Below are 16,379 nucleotides of genomic sequence, written 5' to 3'. Positions count from 1 at the left end.
TTGATGTAAGAAGTCGATTTGAAAACTATTTTCATTGATCTATTTTTAAATGCATAAAAGATAATGCTTGTTAAAGGTTGGATATTTTGTTGGGATTGAATTTTTTGAAGTGCTCGTGATAATTTGTTTAATATTTTTTAAAAAAATTTTTGGTGACAAAAATTTTAGTTAAATTAAAAGCGACAAAAATAAATTTACTTGTAAACAATTAATTAATTTTATTTGGTTATTATCACAAATTTAAAATGACAAAAACAAATTACACCTCGCGCCAACACCTAAACAAATAAGAAATTTCAAATAGGAATTAAAATACAATACAAAATATTCCATTTCTAATCACGTATTGTATATTATTTTTTCTTTTTTAGTTGAAGACATTATATTGACAATAAATTTAAATTTATTATGTTACTATATGTAAGCAATTTACATTATCGTCAATACATAAACAAAATAGGAAGTTTCAACGCTTTCAAGTAACAGAGAAGATACGAACACAATACAAAGCATGCTATTTCCAACACCATCTTTAAAGAATTTCATTTCAATCCAACACCATTATTCTACTAATTTGGTCTTCAATGTTTTATTAGAATGTTATGCAAAGCATATCCAAAACACTGCACAACATATCCCATCAAAATAAATTCATTTACGGAGTTTACTTTTCACATTTATGATGTATCAGATAATATAAGGAATAAGATACATTATGTCGAGATAGATCTCCTTGCAAATTTCAAATCTATAATTTAATATGCAGTATATAGATTATTTCGATATTCTAAAATCTACCTCATCCAAAACTCACTCTTTATCAGCTTATCTAATACGGAGTACTTAAGTCACTTGTACTTTGTACCCGGCTATCCATATACAAATCATGCTTGTAAAAAACATCATTTAAATCTCTCTCCATCTGGGAAACATACAAACACAAATTTATGAACTAATTTCAAGAAACTTTTAGAAAAACATTAAAAAGTATACTAAAAATTTACAACTCTTTTTTTTTTTTTTTTTCTTTTTTTTTGAGGAAAAAAAATTTACAACTCATAATAATAACCCTAATAACCCATTTAAAGTTTTAAACCGACTCTAATCTTACTATTTTTCTTAACTCTTCATTTTTTTCATAACACTATATAAAAAAACCTATAGTGTCTTTCATTTTCAAATAAACATTTTTCTTTTCTTTTTAAAAAACTCCAAAAAAAAAAAAAAAAAGAAAAAGAAAAGGAAAAGAAAAAAGCAAGAAACAAAAACACCAGTTTTCTCATTCTCTTTCCTCCATTTTATGCTTTGGTGTTCCGCCTCTTCTCTTTCTCTCTCCTCTTTTTCTCTCTCTATTCTTGTATAGTCGAAAATCCAAGAACAAATTTCGGATGTGTATGCATCTTCATCTTCTTCATAATCTCTGGTACTCTTCTTTTGACTCTTTAATTTTATCTCTCCTCATTTTTAGGGTTTTTTATTTGTTGGAATTGATGATTAATTTATGAAGTTTGATTGTGATTTTTTATTTTTTGATTTCTGGGGTGTTTTTTTGGTTGATTATAGAGAAATTAATCAAGGGAAGTTTGGATTTTTGCAGAAATGGCTACCTTAAGATCGAGTTTGCCGTCGCGGCTTCGGCAGCTCTTTTCTAACGAAGGATCTTTTGGTCCTTCTGTTCAACTTGATTCTGAGACGGTTAGTTTATTTGATTTTGCTGTTGTTTTTATGAATTTTTGATTTGTTTTTGTACTAGGGTTTTTGGGCATTGATTGCTGATTTAGGGTTTTTTTTTTCTTTAATTGTGGGGATGGATTTTTGATTGGGTTGTTTGTTAGGGTTTACTAATTAGTTAATTGTAAGGGTTTTGGATATGAGTTGATTAATTAGCAGTTTAATGTATTGGGTTGATTGTGCTTTTATCAAAATTTTAACAAATTTGAAACTTTTAGTGGGTTTTTGTATGTGACTTTTTAATTAAATATATATTTTTGCTTAATGTCAGTCTTGTATAAATACAAATGCTTTGCTTGTTGAATTAACATTCAAAACACTGTGGAAGAATCTTCTTATTGGTGAATTGAAATCTATCTGTGCAAATGTAAAATGGTGCCTGGATTTGAAATAGCGCGGCAGGATAGCTATATATGTTTGGTATTTGAGTGATTTGTTATTATAATTGTAAAATGAAATGGTGTGAAAATTGTCTGGTTTAGATTATTAAACCTGTAAGTTAGATTTTAGTGCACCCCCACAGTAGTAGGTGAAGATGGCTGAGGCAATTGACTAAACTTATGGATCAGATCAATTGCAGCTATGTGATAAAGTTTTCCATGTATGTCAAGATTTTATAAAAGGATGAAGATAGTTTTTTCCATTGTTTTTTCGCATTGTGATCAATGGGGGAAGGTGAAGATTCTGAATCTTGTTTAATAATTGATTAGATTGATAGGACCTTGTGCTTCTCTTGTTTTCGTAATACGAAGTCGTTATAAGGATACATTTGAATAGATGAGATCTTATACTAAATAAATTGGACGAATTTGTTTCCATGAGGTCTTCCGTGTAGTAGTGATTTTATCTTGGTGTTTTTACATGGAAGATGTATGATCAATGCCTATTTGCAGCTCTATTATTCCGCTTATAAAATTCATATATAAAGCTTTATTTTGGTCTTGTGCGAAAGCTGTATGTACAATACCCAGTTTCAGCTCATTCCTTTTGCGTACAATAGTTGTATGATGATATCTATCTTTTTGTTTAATTTCTTGCTGTAATTTAAATGATAATCTGGATTTTCTGTTTTCTCATTGTGTCACATTTTCATTCACTTTGAACTAGCCAAGGCTTTCTCATAAGTCAAAACTGTTGATATTAGAGGGATTGGGTAATATTGTGGAGGTCATTAATGCTCACTGTCCAAGGCTTTAGGAGGAGACTTTTTACCAACTATGATTTGATACTGTTGTATTCTCAAATTAGTTAAATGATTTCAATGGTGGGTTTTGTTGATTCGATCTTATTTTTTTGTCCTTGCAGCCTCCTAAAATCAAAGCATTTATTGACAAGGTTATTCAGAGTCCACTGCAAGACCTGGCAATTCCGTTGTCTGGTTTTCGCTGGGAGTACAACAAGGTGGTTCTTTGTACTATTTGAAATGATGTTTTTACATTTGTGTATGATGCTTGCCTCAACTTACCTTTTCCTGTCTTTTTAGGGGAATTTTCATCATTGGAGACCACTGTTTCATCACTTTGATACATACTTCAAGGCATATCTAATTCAAAGGAATGACCTCCTCCTCTCAGATACTATTACAGAGGATGAGGCCCCATTTCCAAAGCATGCTGTTTTGCAGATCTTGAGGGTGATGCAAATCATCCTTGAGAACTGTCACAATAAGGGTTCATTTGATGGTCTAGAGGTACTATGAAGTTTATTAGTTTATCTGTTTGTATCAGCAGTCTTTATTACAGTTAATCCAACTAATCTTGTTTACTGTTATTGTTTTCTGGACAGCATTTCAAGTTTCTTCTTGCATCAACAGATCCTGAGGTTCTTTTGGCCACATTAGAGACTCTTTCTGCACTAGTAAAAATACCTCCCTCTAAGTTGCATGTAAGTGGAAAGATGATTGGACTTGGCTCAATCAATAGTTGCCTATTGTCACTAGCCCAGGGATGGGGGAGCAAGGAAGAAGGCCTGGGTTTGTATTCATGTGTTGTGGCAAATGAGAAGAGTCGAGAAGAGGGATTATCTCTATTTCCCTCTGACGCACAGGACAAAGATGAAAAGTCTCAAACTCGTCTAGGCTCGACCTTGTACTTTGAATTGCACGGGGTTAGTCCTCAAAGAAGTGGGGAAAGCAGTAGTGATGTAAAATCTTCTAGTTCAACCATGATTCATATGCCAGATCTGCATTTAAGGAAAGAGGATGATCTTTTGCTCCTTAAGCAATGCATTGAGCAGTATAATGTACCAATTGAGCAGAGATTCTCGCTTCTCACAAGAATCAGATATGCACATGCTTTTCGTTCTCCCAGATTAGGCAGATTGTACAGTAGAATTTGCCTTCTTGCTTTTATTGTGCTTGTGCAGTCTAACGATGCAAATGATGAGCTTGTGTCTTTTTTTGCTAACGAGCCGGAATATACTAACGAGCTAATAAAGATAGTTCGATCCGAGGAAACTATTTCTGGAACTGTTAGAACACTTGCTATGCTTGCATTGGGAGCTCAATTGGCTGCATATTCATCATCTCATGATCGAGCCAGGATGCTGAGTGGTTCAAGCATTAATTTTGCTGGGGGAAACCGAATGATTCTTCTGAATGTACTTCAGAAGGCAATTTTGTCTTTGAAGAATTCTAATGATCCTTCATCTCTTGCTTTTGTTGAGGCACTTCTGCAATTCTATCTGCTTCATGTTATATCTACTTCAAGTTCAGGGAGCATCATCCGTGGCTCGGGAATGGTTCCAACATTTTTGCCTCTTTTGGAGGATTCGGATCCTGCACATATGCACCTTGTCTGTTATGCTGTGAAAACTCTTCAGAAGCTGATGGATTACAGTAATGCAGCTGTTACCCTTTTGAAAGATTCGGGAGGTGTTGAACTTTTAGCCCAGAGACTGCATATAGAGGTTCAAAGAGTAATTGGTACAGCAGGTTCAGATCATAATGTGATGGTTTTGGGTGAGGGTCCAAGCTCTTGCGAGGATCATTTATATGGTCAGAAGAGGCTCATTAGGGCTTTGTTGAAGGCTCTTGGGTCTGCGACCTATGCTCCTACAAACGCATCCAGCTCCCAGAGTTCTCATGATAGTACCTTGCCATCCACTTTGGCTTTGATATTTGGTAATGTTGGGAAATTTGGTGGTGATATTTATTGCTCAGCTGTTACCGTTATGAGCGAAATCCTCCATAAAGACCCCACTTGTTTCCCTATTTTACATGAATTTGGTCTGCCAGATGCATTTTTATCTTCAGTTGTTGCTGGTGTACTACCTTCTTCGAAGGCTCTCACATGTGTGCCTAGTGGCTTGGGTGCTATTTGCCTTAATACCAAAGGTTTGGAGGCAGTTAAAGAAAGTTCTGCATTGCGTTTTCTTCTGGATATTTTCACATGCAAGAAATATGTTGTTGCTATGAATGAAGCTATTGTTCCTTTGGCAAATGGTGTGGAAGAGCTGTTGCGTCATGTATCTTCACTCAGAAGCACCGGGGTTGATATTATTATTGAGATTATCAACAAAATCTCTTCTTTTGGGGAGGGCAGCTCTTCAGGCTCATCTGAAAAGGTCAACGAGGGCAATTCTATGGAAATGGATTCCGGAGAGAAAGCAAGTGGAAGTGAAAGCTCTTCCAGTATTGTCACTCCTGATTCTGCTGGGGAGGGGATTACTGATGAGCAATTTATTAACTTGAGTGTCTTCCATGTAATGGTGCTGATTCACAGGACAATGGAGAATTCAGAAACTTGTCGGTTGTTTGTAGAGAAGTCTGGTATTGACGCTTTGTTGAAGCTTTTACTCCGGCCTAGTATCGCCCAATCCTCTGAGGGGATGGCTATTGCTTTGCACAGCACCATGGTTTTCAAGGGCTTCACCCAGCATCACTCTACTCCGCTAGCTCGTACTTTCTGTTCATTTTTGAGGGATCATTTAAAGAAGGCTTTGACTGGATTTAGTCTGGTTGGAGGGTCATTCTTGTTGGATTCTAAGGCTAAACTTGACGATGGAGTTTTCTCTTCATTGTTTCTTGTTGAATTCCTTCTATTTCTCGCTGCTGCAAAAGAAAATCGGTGGATATCCGCATTGCTTACAGAATTTGGTGGTGATAACAAGGTTGTATTGGAGGATATTGGGAGAGTGCATCGTGAATGTTTATGGCAGCTTGCACTTCTTGAGGATGCTAAAGTAGATGTACAAGAAGGTGCTGATTCTGTTTCTGCACCGGAATCACAGCAGGTATCTAGTTCTGGCGGGACTGATGAACAGAGAGTCACTTCTTTTAGGCAGTTGCTTGATCCACTATTCAGAAGAAGAATGTCTGGTTGGAGCGTTGAGTCCCAGTTTTTTGATCTTATTAATCTCTACAGAGATCTTGGTAGAGCAAGTGGGATTCAAAGAAGTACTTCTGATGGCACAAACCTACGTCTGGGAAGCAGCCAGCAATCACGTGAGTCAGGTGGTTCAGATACTGATAGTGCTTCTAGAAGGGAGGAGGATAAGCAGAGAAATTATTTTTCATCTTGTTGCGATATGGTTAGATCACTTGTATTACACATTATGCATCTACTTCAAGAATTGGGAAAGTCAATGATGTTGCCTTCTCGTCGACGTGAGGATGCTGTTAATATATCACCTTCTTCTAAAGCTGTAGTATCTACCTTTTCCTCTATCTGCCTGGAACATATGAATTTTGGGGGTCATATGAGCCCTTCTGGATCTGAAGCATCAGTATTTAGCAAGTGCCGATACTTTGGCAAGGTTGTGGATTTCATTGATGGCATCTTAATGGACAGGCATGATTCCTGTAATCCTGTGCTGTTAAATTGCTTGTATGGGCAAGGTGTCATTCAGTCTGTGTTGACTACATTTGAAGCTACAAGCAAATTGCTGTTTACGGTCCCTGCATCACCTATGGAGACAGATGATGGAAATCTGAAACACGAGAAAAAGGAAGAGTCTGAGCATTCATGGCTCTATGGACCTCTTGCTAGCTATGGGAAGCTGATGGATCACCTGGTCACCTCATCATATATACTGTCTCCCTTTACTAAACACTTGCTTGTTCAACCTTTATCTAATGGTACTATTCCATTTCCACCGGATGCTGAGACATTTGTCAAGGTTCTACAGTCTATGGTCCTGAAGTCTGTGCTTCCAGTATGGAACGATCCACAATTTGTTGATTGCAGCTATGAATTCATCACTTCAATTATCTCTATTATTAGGCATATATATTCTGGAGTTGAAGTGAAAAATGTCAGTAGTAGTAGCAGCAGCAACCGTGTAACTGGTCCACCTTTAAATGAAGCAGTTATTGCAACAATTGTAGATATGGGGTTTTCAAGGGCCAGAGCTGAAGAATCTCTGAGACAAGTTGGATCCAACAGTGTTGAGTTGGCAATGGATTGGCTGTTCAATCATCCAGAGGAAGTCCAAGAAGATGATGAGCTTGCTCGTGCACTTGCTATGTCTCTGGGAAACCCCGAGTCAGAATCAAAAGAAGATGCTGTGATTGAAAGCAATCAGAATTTTGAAGAGGAGATGGCACAGCTTCCACCAATTGATGAATTGTTGTTGACTTGTGTTAAGCTTTTGCTGTCAAAGGAATCCCTAGCATTTCCAGTTCGAGACTTGCTTATGACAATGTGCTCCCAGAACAATGGTCAATACAGACCTAATGTTATCTCCTTTATTGTTAACCAGATAAAGAAATGTAACTCTGTAACAGATGGTGGGAATAGCTCTATGCTGTCTGCGTTGTTTCATGTTCTTGCTTTGATTCTCCATGAAGATGCTGTGTCCCGAGAAACTTGTCTGAAAAATGGCTTGGTAGAGCTTGTCTCTGATGTATTGTGGCAATGGGATGGGGGATCAACTGGTGGGATAGATGCACATGTTCCTAAATGGGTAACAGCTGCATTTCTTGCTGTTGATCGTTTGTTACAAGTTGATCAGAAGCTGAATCCAGAGGTTATTGAATTGTTGAAGAGGAACACTGAAAGTGGCCAGCAGAAACCAGTCATTATTGATGAGGATAAGCAAAACAAGCCGCTGGAATCATTACAACCGCGTGTTGATTCTGATCAGCAGAAGAGGCTTGTTGAGGTTGCTTGTAGCTGTATTCGGAAACAAATGCCCTCAGAGACAATGCATGCTGTTCTCCAGCTATGTGCGACACTGACACGAACCCACTCTGTTGCTGTTAATTTTCTTGATGCTGGGGGTCTTCCTTTGCTTCTCAATCTACCGACGAGCAGCCTGTTCTCTGGTTTTGACAATATTGCATCTACTATCATCCGTCATATTCTTGAAGATCCTCAGACCCTTCAGCAGGCAATGGAGTCTGAGATAAGACACAATATTGTTACTACAACAAACAGACAATCTAGTGGAAGGCTTACTGTCCGCAACTTTCTGTCAAATTTGACATCCGTGATATCTAGAGACCCGGTGGTGTTCATGAGGGCTGCACAGTCTGTTTGTCAAGTTGAGATGGTTGGTGACCGGCCATATATTGTATTACTGAAAGATCGTGAGAAGGATAAATTTAAGGACAAGGAGAAAGAAAAGGAAAAAACATCTGAGAAGGATAAACCATTGGGTATTGATGCGAAGCCTACTCCTGGTGGTCTTTCTCCTGTGGTGTTAGGAGGTGGGCAAGGGAAGCTTCAGGAATCCAAGAGTTTTAAGGCTCACCGGAAACCTCCCCAAAGCTTCATCAATGTAATCGAACTTCTCCTGGATAGAGTTGTAACGTTTGAACCCCCTAAGAAAGATGATTCCTTACCCGGAGCTTCAGGTACACAGTCCACAACTAAAATGGACATTGATGTTGCTACATATAAAGGAAAAGGAAAGGCTCCTGTGATTGAATCTAAAGAAAATGAAGCACAAAACGAGGATGTTTCTGCTTCACTGGCCAAAATTGTGTTTATGTTAAAGCTTCTCACAGAGATTCTTGTCACATATTCTGCTTCTGTGCATGTTTTGTTGCGGAAGGATGTTGAAATTAGTAGCTGCAAGAACCTGCCACAGCATGGTTCTTCTGGATGCACCTCTGGGGGATTATTTTTCCATGTTCTGCACAAATTTGTCCCCTATTCTAAAAGACCCAAGAAAGAAAAGAAGTTAGATGGTGACTGGAAGCACAAGCTTGCAACCAGGGCCAGTCAATTTTTGGTAGCTGCATGTGTGCGGTCTGCTGAGGCAAGGAAGAGAATATTTACAGAGATTAATTCAGTTTTCAGTGACTTTGTGGAATCTGCCGAGGGTTTCAATTCACCAGGCAATGAAATTTTGGCCTTTATTGAACTTCTAAATGATGTGCTTGGTGCTCGATCCCCAACTGGTTCATATATCTCATCAGAAGCTTCTGCTACTTTCATTGATGTTGGTTTAGTCAGATCATTGACTCGTACCCTACAAGTGTTGGACCTTGACTTGGGTGACTCATTAACTGTTGTTACTGGACTCACCAAAGCATTAGAATTGGTAACAAAGGAATATATACATTCTGCTGATGCTCATGCAGGTAAGAATGAGGGCTCTGCCAAACCCTCTAATATTAATTTGCATGAGAGAACTGAAAATAGTAGCGATGGTGTGCAAGCTATAGCAGCTGCTTCTCAAGAGAATGATAATTCTGTTACTGATGTTCGAGGCGATTCTTTTAGTGTTGGGCATATGTATGGGGGCTCTGAGGCTGTAACAGATGATATGGAGCATGACCAGGATCTTGATGAAGGCTTTGCTCCAAACGAAGATGATTACATGCATGACACACCAGGTGATGGAAGGGGCCTTGAGAATGGGGTTGCTAATGTAGGAATTAGAATTGAAATTCAACCAGATGGACAAGAAACTCTAGATGACGACGACGATGATGAGATGTCTGTAGATGATGCGGATGATGGAGATGATGATGAAGATGATGAAGATGAAGATGAGCATAATGATTTGGAAGAAGATGAGGATCACCACCTTCCCCATCCAGATACTGATCAGGATGACCATGAGATGGATGAAGATGAGTTTGATGAAGAAGTTTTGGAGGAAGAAGACGAGGAGGATGAGGATGATGAAGATGGACTCATACTTCGGTTGGAGGAAGGCATCAATGGGATCAATGTACTTGATCACATAGAGGTTTTTGGTAGAGATCACAGTTTTGCAAATGAAACTCTGCAAGTGATGCCTGTAGAATTATTTGGCTCTAGGCGCCAAGGGCGTTCTACTTCCATATACAATCTTCTTGGACGAAGTGAAAACACTGCGCCGTCTCAACATCCATTGCTCGTTGAGTCCCACCCTTCTTCAACTTCGACGACTTCTAGGGCTTCAGGTAGATTGGTGTTGCATTTGAATTTTTTTTTATGGTTTCCACAGTTGGTTGCTTATCTTATTATTCTTAGTGTAGACTTTAACACATGCTCTGACTTTCAGAAAATACAAGTGATCTGTTGTTTTCTGATAGAAACTTGGAAAGTGCTTCTTCTCGGCTAGACACTATATTTCGTTCTGCGCGAAATGGACGTCAAAGTCACAGGTTTAATTTGTGGCTTGATGATAATGAGCAAGGTGGTGGTTCTAGTTCAACTGCTATACCACAAGGCTTAGAGGAGTTTATTGTGTCGCAGCTGAGGAGGCCAGAGACGGAGAAGCCTTCTGATGAAAACAGGACCAGTGTTGACTCTGAGAGAAAGATTGATGCTGGCGAGCTGCAACCATCTGAAACAAGTATGAGGGAAGATACTCCAGTTGAGAATAATGCAAATGACCAAAGTTCTTATCCTCCCGTACCATCATCTGAAGCAATGGACAGCTCTAATTCTGATAATAGATTGGGTTCAATTACACCTCATCAAGGAACTGATGTGCCATGTGCAGTGTCTCAGTCTGTTGATTTGCAATTTGATCATAATGATGTGGCAGTTCGAGATGTTGAGGCAGTGAGCCAAGAAAGTGGTGGCAGTGGGGCAACTTTGGGAGAAAGTCTCCGAAGCCTTGATGTTGAAATCGGGAGTGCTGATGGTCATGATGATGGAGCAGACAGGCAAGGTTCTGCTGACAGAATGCCATTGGGTGAGTCACTGGGAACTCGGACCAGGAGAAACACTGTTTCTTTTGGTGCGACTACCCCTGCTAGTGGCAGGGATACACCACTTCATAGTTTAAGTGAAGTTGCAGAAAACCCTAATCAGGAGTCTGAGGAAGGTGTTCCTGGTGATGGGGGGCAAACAACGGGTGATGGTGAGTCTGGTTCAATTGATCCTGCATTTCTTGATGCACTTCCGGAAGAGTTGCGAGCTGAAGTTTTATCTGCCCAGCAAGGTCAGGTTACGCAGCCTGCTAATGCTGAGCAGCAGAATACTGGAGATATCGATCCTGAATTTCTTGCTGCACTGCCGGCAGATATTCGAGCTGAAGTTCTTGCGCAGCAGCAGGCACAGAGGCTACATCAATCCCAGGAGCTGGAAGGGCAACCCGTTGAGATGGATACTGTGTCAATAATTGCCACCTTTCCTTCAGAACTCAGAGAAGAGGTAAAGTAGCAGACATCTTTAAAAGAGTAATTTAAGTGGTGATTGTCATGTTTTCATCTTTATTAATTCACATTTTTGCCAGGTCCTTTTAACATCTTCTGATGCTGTGCTGGCAAATTTAACTCCTGCTCTTGTTGCTGAGGCAAACATGTTACGTGAAAGATTTGCTCATCGTTATCACAGTCGCACACTCTTTGGTATGTACCCAAGAAGCCGAAGAGGCGAGTCTTCCAGAAGAGGTGAAGGAACTGGCCTGGACAGAGCTGTTGGTACAGTTGCTTCACGTCGTTCAGTTGGAGGTAGACTACTTGAAGCTGATGGTGCTCCCTTAGTTGATACGAATGCTCTTAAGGGAATGATACGGCTGCTGCGTGTTGTTCAGGTGTGTACTGCTTCATTGAAATTTCTGAAATTTTTTATTGTTTAGTTTTTGAAAGATTCTAATGTTTATTTTTTTGCAGCAAGTCTATAAAGGCTCATTTCAGAGACTTCTATTGAATCTGTGTGCTCATTCCGAGACCAGGACTGCAGTAGTTAAAATTTTGATGGAGATGCTGATGCTTGATGAGCATAAGCTGGGCAATCAGCAAAATGATGCTGAGCCTTCATATCGGCTGTATGCTTGCCAAAGCCATGTGATGTATTCACGCCCTCAGTTTGTTGATGGTAAGACTTGTTGTAATTTTACTGATGGAATTTATTTATTTACTAATGGAGCTTTGCTTGCTTCTGTTTGATTTGATTCTATGTGGATGTGTTCGCCAGAAGATCCACTGTATAATTGTAATCAAGGCTTCTTTGGTACTTGAATTTGTAGACTGTTCAAATTCCTGTACATGCGAATGTTCACTTTATTCTAATTTTGTTTTGATCTGAAGTTTCACATTTTGAATTGCTTTTTTCTTTTTTTTTTCTTTCCTTCCTCTAATTGTATGGTCTTTCGTGTGGTGATTAGGAGTCCCTCCTTTGGTTTCTCGGCGAGTTCTTGAAACTCTAACCTACCTGGCTCGAAATCATCCCTTTGTTGCCAAGATTCTGCTCGAACTTAGACTGCCACTTCAGTCTCATTGTGCATCTGAGAATGCAGATAAAGTGCGCGGTAAAGCATTGATGATTGTTGATGCTCAAAATGCTGAGGCGCATGAGGAGTTGCATTCTGTTGCTCTGTTATTGGGTCTTTTGAATCAACCTCTTTATTTGAGGAGCAATGCGCACTTAGAACAGGTGAAGATATTACATTGATGGCATTTCTGTGTTAGTCTCATTTATATCTTTTGCTTTAGTTTTGCTGGTCTGATAGTGATGTTTTCTATTTCATGCTAGCTCTTAAGCCTACTGGATGTTATAATTGACAATGCTGGAAGCAAATCTAGTCAAAATAAACCTGCATTACCTGCTCCAGAACAGCCGTCTGGCTCTTCTGAGGTACCTACAACCGATGCTGAGATGCAACCTACTGATTCAACAGCTATTTCTTCTGAAGTCAATGTGGAATCTAAAGTTGATGAGTCTATGGTACCTTCAGTATCTGGTTTTAGTGAGGCATATGATGCTCAGTCTGCGCTGCTTAGCCTTCCTCAATCAGATCTTAGGCTGTTATGCTCTTTACTTGCAACTGAGGGGTAAGTTCCTCAATCAGATCAACTATGGTACCTTCTGTTTTGTGAAATTAAAAATTCATAGGGTTGTGTCACTTGTGGTTCCATTGCTCACCATAATTATATGCTTCTCATTCTTCACTATTCCTTGTTGGCTTTCAGAGAATGGTCGCTTTGCTCAATATCTTTGACGTGTGTATCTTTTGTTTTTCTGCATTTCTACTGAGCTCATTTGAATTTCCTTTTGCTTTTTAAAAATAACATATGGTTTTATTCAGTTTGTCAGATAATGCTTATGCACTTGTTGCTGATGTGCTGAAGAAATTGGTGGCTTATACTCCATCTCATTGTCATTTATTCATAACTGAGCTTGCAAACTCGGTGCAAAATTTAAGTCAATCTGCCATGGAAGAGTTGCATTCCTTTGGAGAGGCTGAAGGAGCACTCCTACATTCTACTTCTTCTGACGGAGCAGCAATACTGAGGGTGTTGCAGGCTCTTAGCTCTCTTGTTTCCTCTGTGAATGAGAAGCAAGAAGATCAGCTAAATGATGTTGGAAAGGATCACAATGTTGCCCTTTCTCTTGTTAGCAAAATCAACTCTGTTTTGGAACCCTTATGGCTGGAGCTGAGCAGTTGCATAAGCAGCATAGAGGTTTATTCGGAGTCTGGTCTTGAACTACCTCCATCTCTAGCTGTCAAATCTAAACCTTCCACTGCAAGCCCACCTCTCCCCGCTGGCAGCCAAAATGTCCTACCTTACATTGAGTCTTTCTTTGTGACATGTGAGAAAATATACCCTGGACAGTCTGGTGCAAGTCAGGACTTTACTGTTGCTGCTGTTCCAGAAGTAGATGATGCCAGTACTTCTGCCAGCAAGCAGCAGGTATCAGGCCCTGTCTCCTGTGTTGATGAGAAGCGTGCTGCTTTTGTGAAGTTCACTGAGAAGCATCGAAAGTTGTTGAATGCTTTTATACGGCAGAACCCTGGGCTGCTTGAAAAGTCCTTTTCCTTGATGATAAAGGTTCCTCGTTTCATTGATTTTGATAACAAACGTGCTCACTTTAGATCAAAGATAAAGCATCAATATGACCATCATCACAGTCCTTTGAGGATTTCAGTGAGAAGAGCATACATTCTTGAAGATTCATACAATCAACTGCGAATGAGGTCTACCCAAGAATTGAAGGGAAGGTTGACTGTGCATTTCCAGGGAGAGGAAGGTATTGATGCCGGAGGGCTTACTAGGGAATGGTATCAGTCATTGTCCCGGGTTATCTTTGACAAAGGTGCATTATTGTTCACTACCGTGGGCAATGATTCTACGTTTCAGCCGAACCCAAATTCTGTGTATCAGACTGAGCATCTATCGTACTTCAAATTTGTTGGGCGAGTTGTAAGTTTACTTTCTTCATCCATGCAAATTTGTGTCATTTACTTAGTTTACTGGTGCTGAGCTACATGAAACATTACAGGTTGGCAAAGCCCTGTTCGATGGCCAGCTTTTGGATGTTCATTTTACTCGCTCATTTTACAAGCATATCCTTGGTGTAAAAGTGACTTATCATGACATAGAAGCCATTGATCCAGACTACTACAAAAATCTTAAATGGATGCTTGAGGTATGCGTCTTGTATTGCTGTGGCCTTTTTATAAGTCATAAGTGAAAAAGTTTCCTTTGCTTCTTTTACCCCCTTTGTATTTCTTTTTGCCTTTTTAGAATGTCTTTCTTATCATCTCTATGTTTCTGCAGCATGATATAAGCGATGTGCTAGACCTTACTTTCAGCATTGATGCTGATGAGGAGAAGCTGATATTGTATGAAAGGACACAGGTATGAATCCTCTCTATTTACCTTGTGTGTGTGTGGGTATGTTTTTTTATTTTTACCCTCTCAAAGATAAGGTTTTAACATTTAGACTTGGCTAAAAAAATACAGGTGACGGATTATGAGCTAATTCCTGGTGGACGAAACATTAAAGTCACAGAGGAGAATAAGCATCAATATGTAGATTTAGTTGCGGAGCACAGATTAACAACTGCAATTCGTCCTCAAATTAATGCTTTCTTGGATGGATTCACTGAGCTGATTGCTCGAGACCTCATATCTATTTTCAATGACAAAGAACTTGAATTATTGATCAGTGGGCTTCCAGATATTGATTGTAAGTATTGCGTTCTTTAACCACGCATCCTCGGCCCAATGAAATTCTCTTTAGTCTTTCTTTCTGGTCTCTTACCATCCATATTTGTTGTTTTGCAGTGGAGGATATGAGAGCGAATACTGAATATTCTGGGTACAGTCCTGCATCTCCGGTTATTCAGTGGTTCTGGGAAGTGGTCCAGGGATTTAGCAAGGAAGATAAGGCACGCTTGCTGCAATTTGTTACTGGCACTTCCAAGGTAATTATTTTTCTAAAAAATATATTTACATGATTTAGATTTGGCTCTTTGGTGGATTGCCCCAAAGTTGTGGGGTGATTCCTTTTGTTATTTCATTTTAGACCTTGTCTTCTTACAATGGTTTTTGATCTTATTATGATACCATCTATTACTCTTTCAGGTTCCTCTTGAAGGTTTCAGTGCCCTTCAAGGCATTTCAGGCGCACAAAAGTTTCAAATACACAAAGCTTACGGAAGTGCAGATCATTTACCATCTGCGCATACATGGTAAAAAAAATCTCTTGGTCAAACTTATTCATTTGTCCCATTGTAAGATGTGTGTATATTTTTTGTACATGACTATAACTTTGATTTTAAATCTCAAACAGCTTCAACCAGTTGGATCTACCCGAGTATCCTTCTAAAGAACATCTGCAGGAGAGGTTACTGCTCGCGATCCATGAAGCTAGCGAGGGATTCGGATTTGGCTAAGAATCTTGATTTATTATGGGTAGTGGGAACGAGAGAGTTACTGTAGATAAAAATTGTTTCCTTAGTTATCATTGAGCTGTAATTGGGAGGGCAAGTTGGAATGTGGACTTTTGAGTTGGTAAAATTGTTAATATAATGTACAGTTCTATTAATTTGTCCACCTATATAATTGATACATGGCAGTTTTTGGTCTTGCCAATTTGCATTTAGCTGAAGGTATTATATAAAGTTAAATCTTATTTTCCCATAGCTTTGAGAGCGCGAAATATAAGACTTATTTTAAGAAAAAGTTTTGATTAATAAAGGGAAAGGGTTAATCAATTAATCAGCTAATTGGTTCTATAACTAATGTATTTAAAACCATTTTTTTTTCTTTTTTTTTTTTCAAAAAACTATACATAATGAATGTACCCAAGGAGTTTAAAAAGTATGTTCCATGACTTCCATTGCCTATAAATGACCCCAATTTTTTAATTTTTTTTCACGAAGGAAAATTTCTAATACGAAGTATTAAGCTAGAACATTTAAGTATCCATTAACATTTAATCATTAACGAGTTAAAGTAAAAATATTAAGCATTGACTCATTAATACGAGTTACATTCTAACACAATGTTCTTCATCTATTTAATTCATAAG

The 16,379-nt window shown here is 38.8% G+C and overlaps 1 protein-coding gene across 1 annotated transcript; it reads left to right on the top strand.

The window, feature by feature from the left end:
- The first annotated feature begins 1,249 nt into the window (after positions 1–1,249).
- On the top strand, positions 1,250–15,986 carry LOC145586584 (E3 ubiquitin-protein ligase UPL1-like). The gene is made up of 17 exons (XM_081643458.1): positions 1,250–1,423; positions 1,598–1,695; positions 3,037–3,132; positions 3,215–3,421; positions 3,517–10,069; positions 10,171–11,270; positions 11,353–11,652; positions 11,732–11,936; positions 12,226–12,494; positions 12,594–12,892; positions 13,147–14,263; positions 14,343–14,489; positions 14,621–14,701; positions 14,807–15,032; positions 15,131–15,270; positions 15,431–15,537; positions 15,639–15,986. Exons 2-17 carry the CDS (start codon positions 1,600–1,602, stop codon positions 15,739–15,741), a joined length of 11,046 nt encoding a protein of 3,681 aa, XP_081499584.1. The 5' UTR covers positions 1,250–1,423; positions 1,598–1,599; the 3' UTR covers positions 15,742–15,986.
- Positions 15,987–16,379: the final 393 nt, after the last annotated feature.

The sequence above is a fragment of the Chenopodium album genome, chromosome 16 (assembly GCF_948465745.1).
Source record: "Chenopodium album chromosome 16, dcCheAlbu1.1, whole genome shotgun sequence".
Lineage (NCBI taxonomy): Eukaryota > Viridiplantae > Streptophyta > Magnoliopsida > Caryophyllales > Amaranthaceae > Chenopodium > Chenopodium album.
The sequence above is the reverse complement of the archived record's forward strand: the minus strand, read 5'-3'. Positions and strand labels throughout refer to the sequence as shown.

What these genes read in the sequence shown, in the direction of transcription:
- LOC145586584 (XM_081643458.1), top strand. Translation starts at nt 1,600, where the DNA reads ATGGCTACCTTAAGATCGAGTTTGCCGTCGCGGCTTCGGCAGCTCTTT. An exon ending in TTCGCTGGGAGTACAACAAG is followed by an intron (nt 3,133 to 3,214) that starts GTGGTTCTTTGT and finishes CTGTCTTTTTAG; the next exon opens with GGGAATTTTCATCATTGGAG. An exon ending in TCAAATTTGTTGGGCGAGTT is followed by an intron (nt 14,264 to 14,342) that starts GTAAGTTTACTT and finishes GAAACATTACAG; the next exon opens with GTTGGCAAAGCCCTGTTCGA.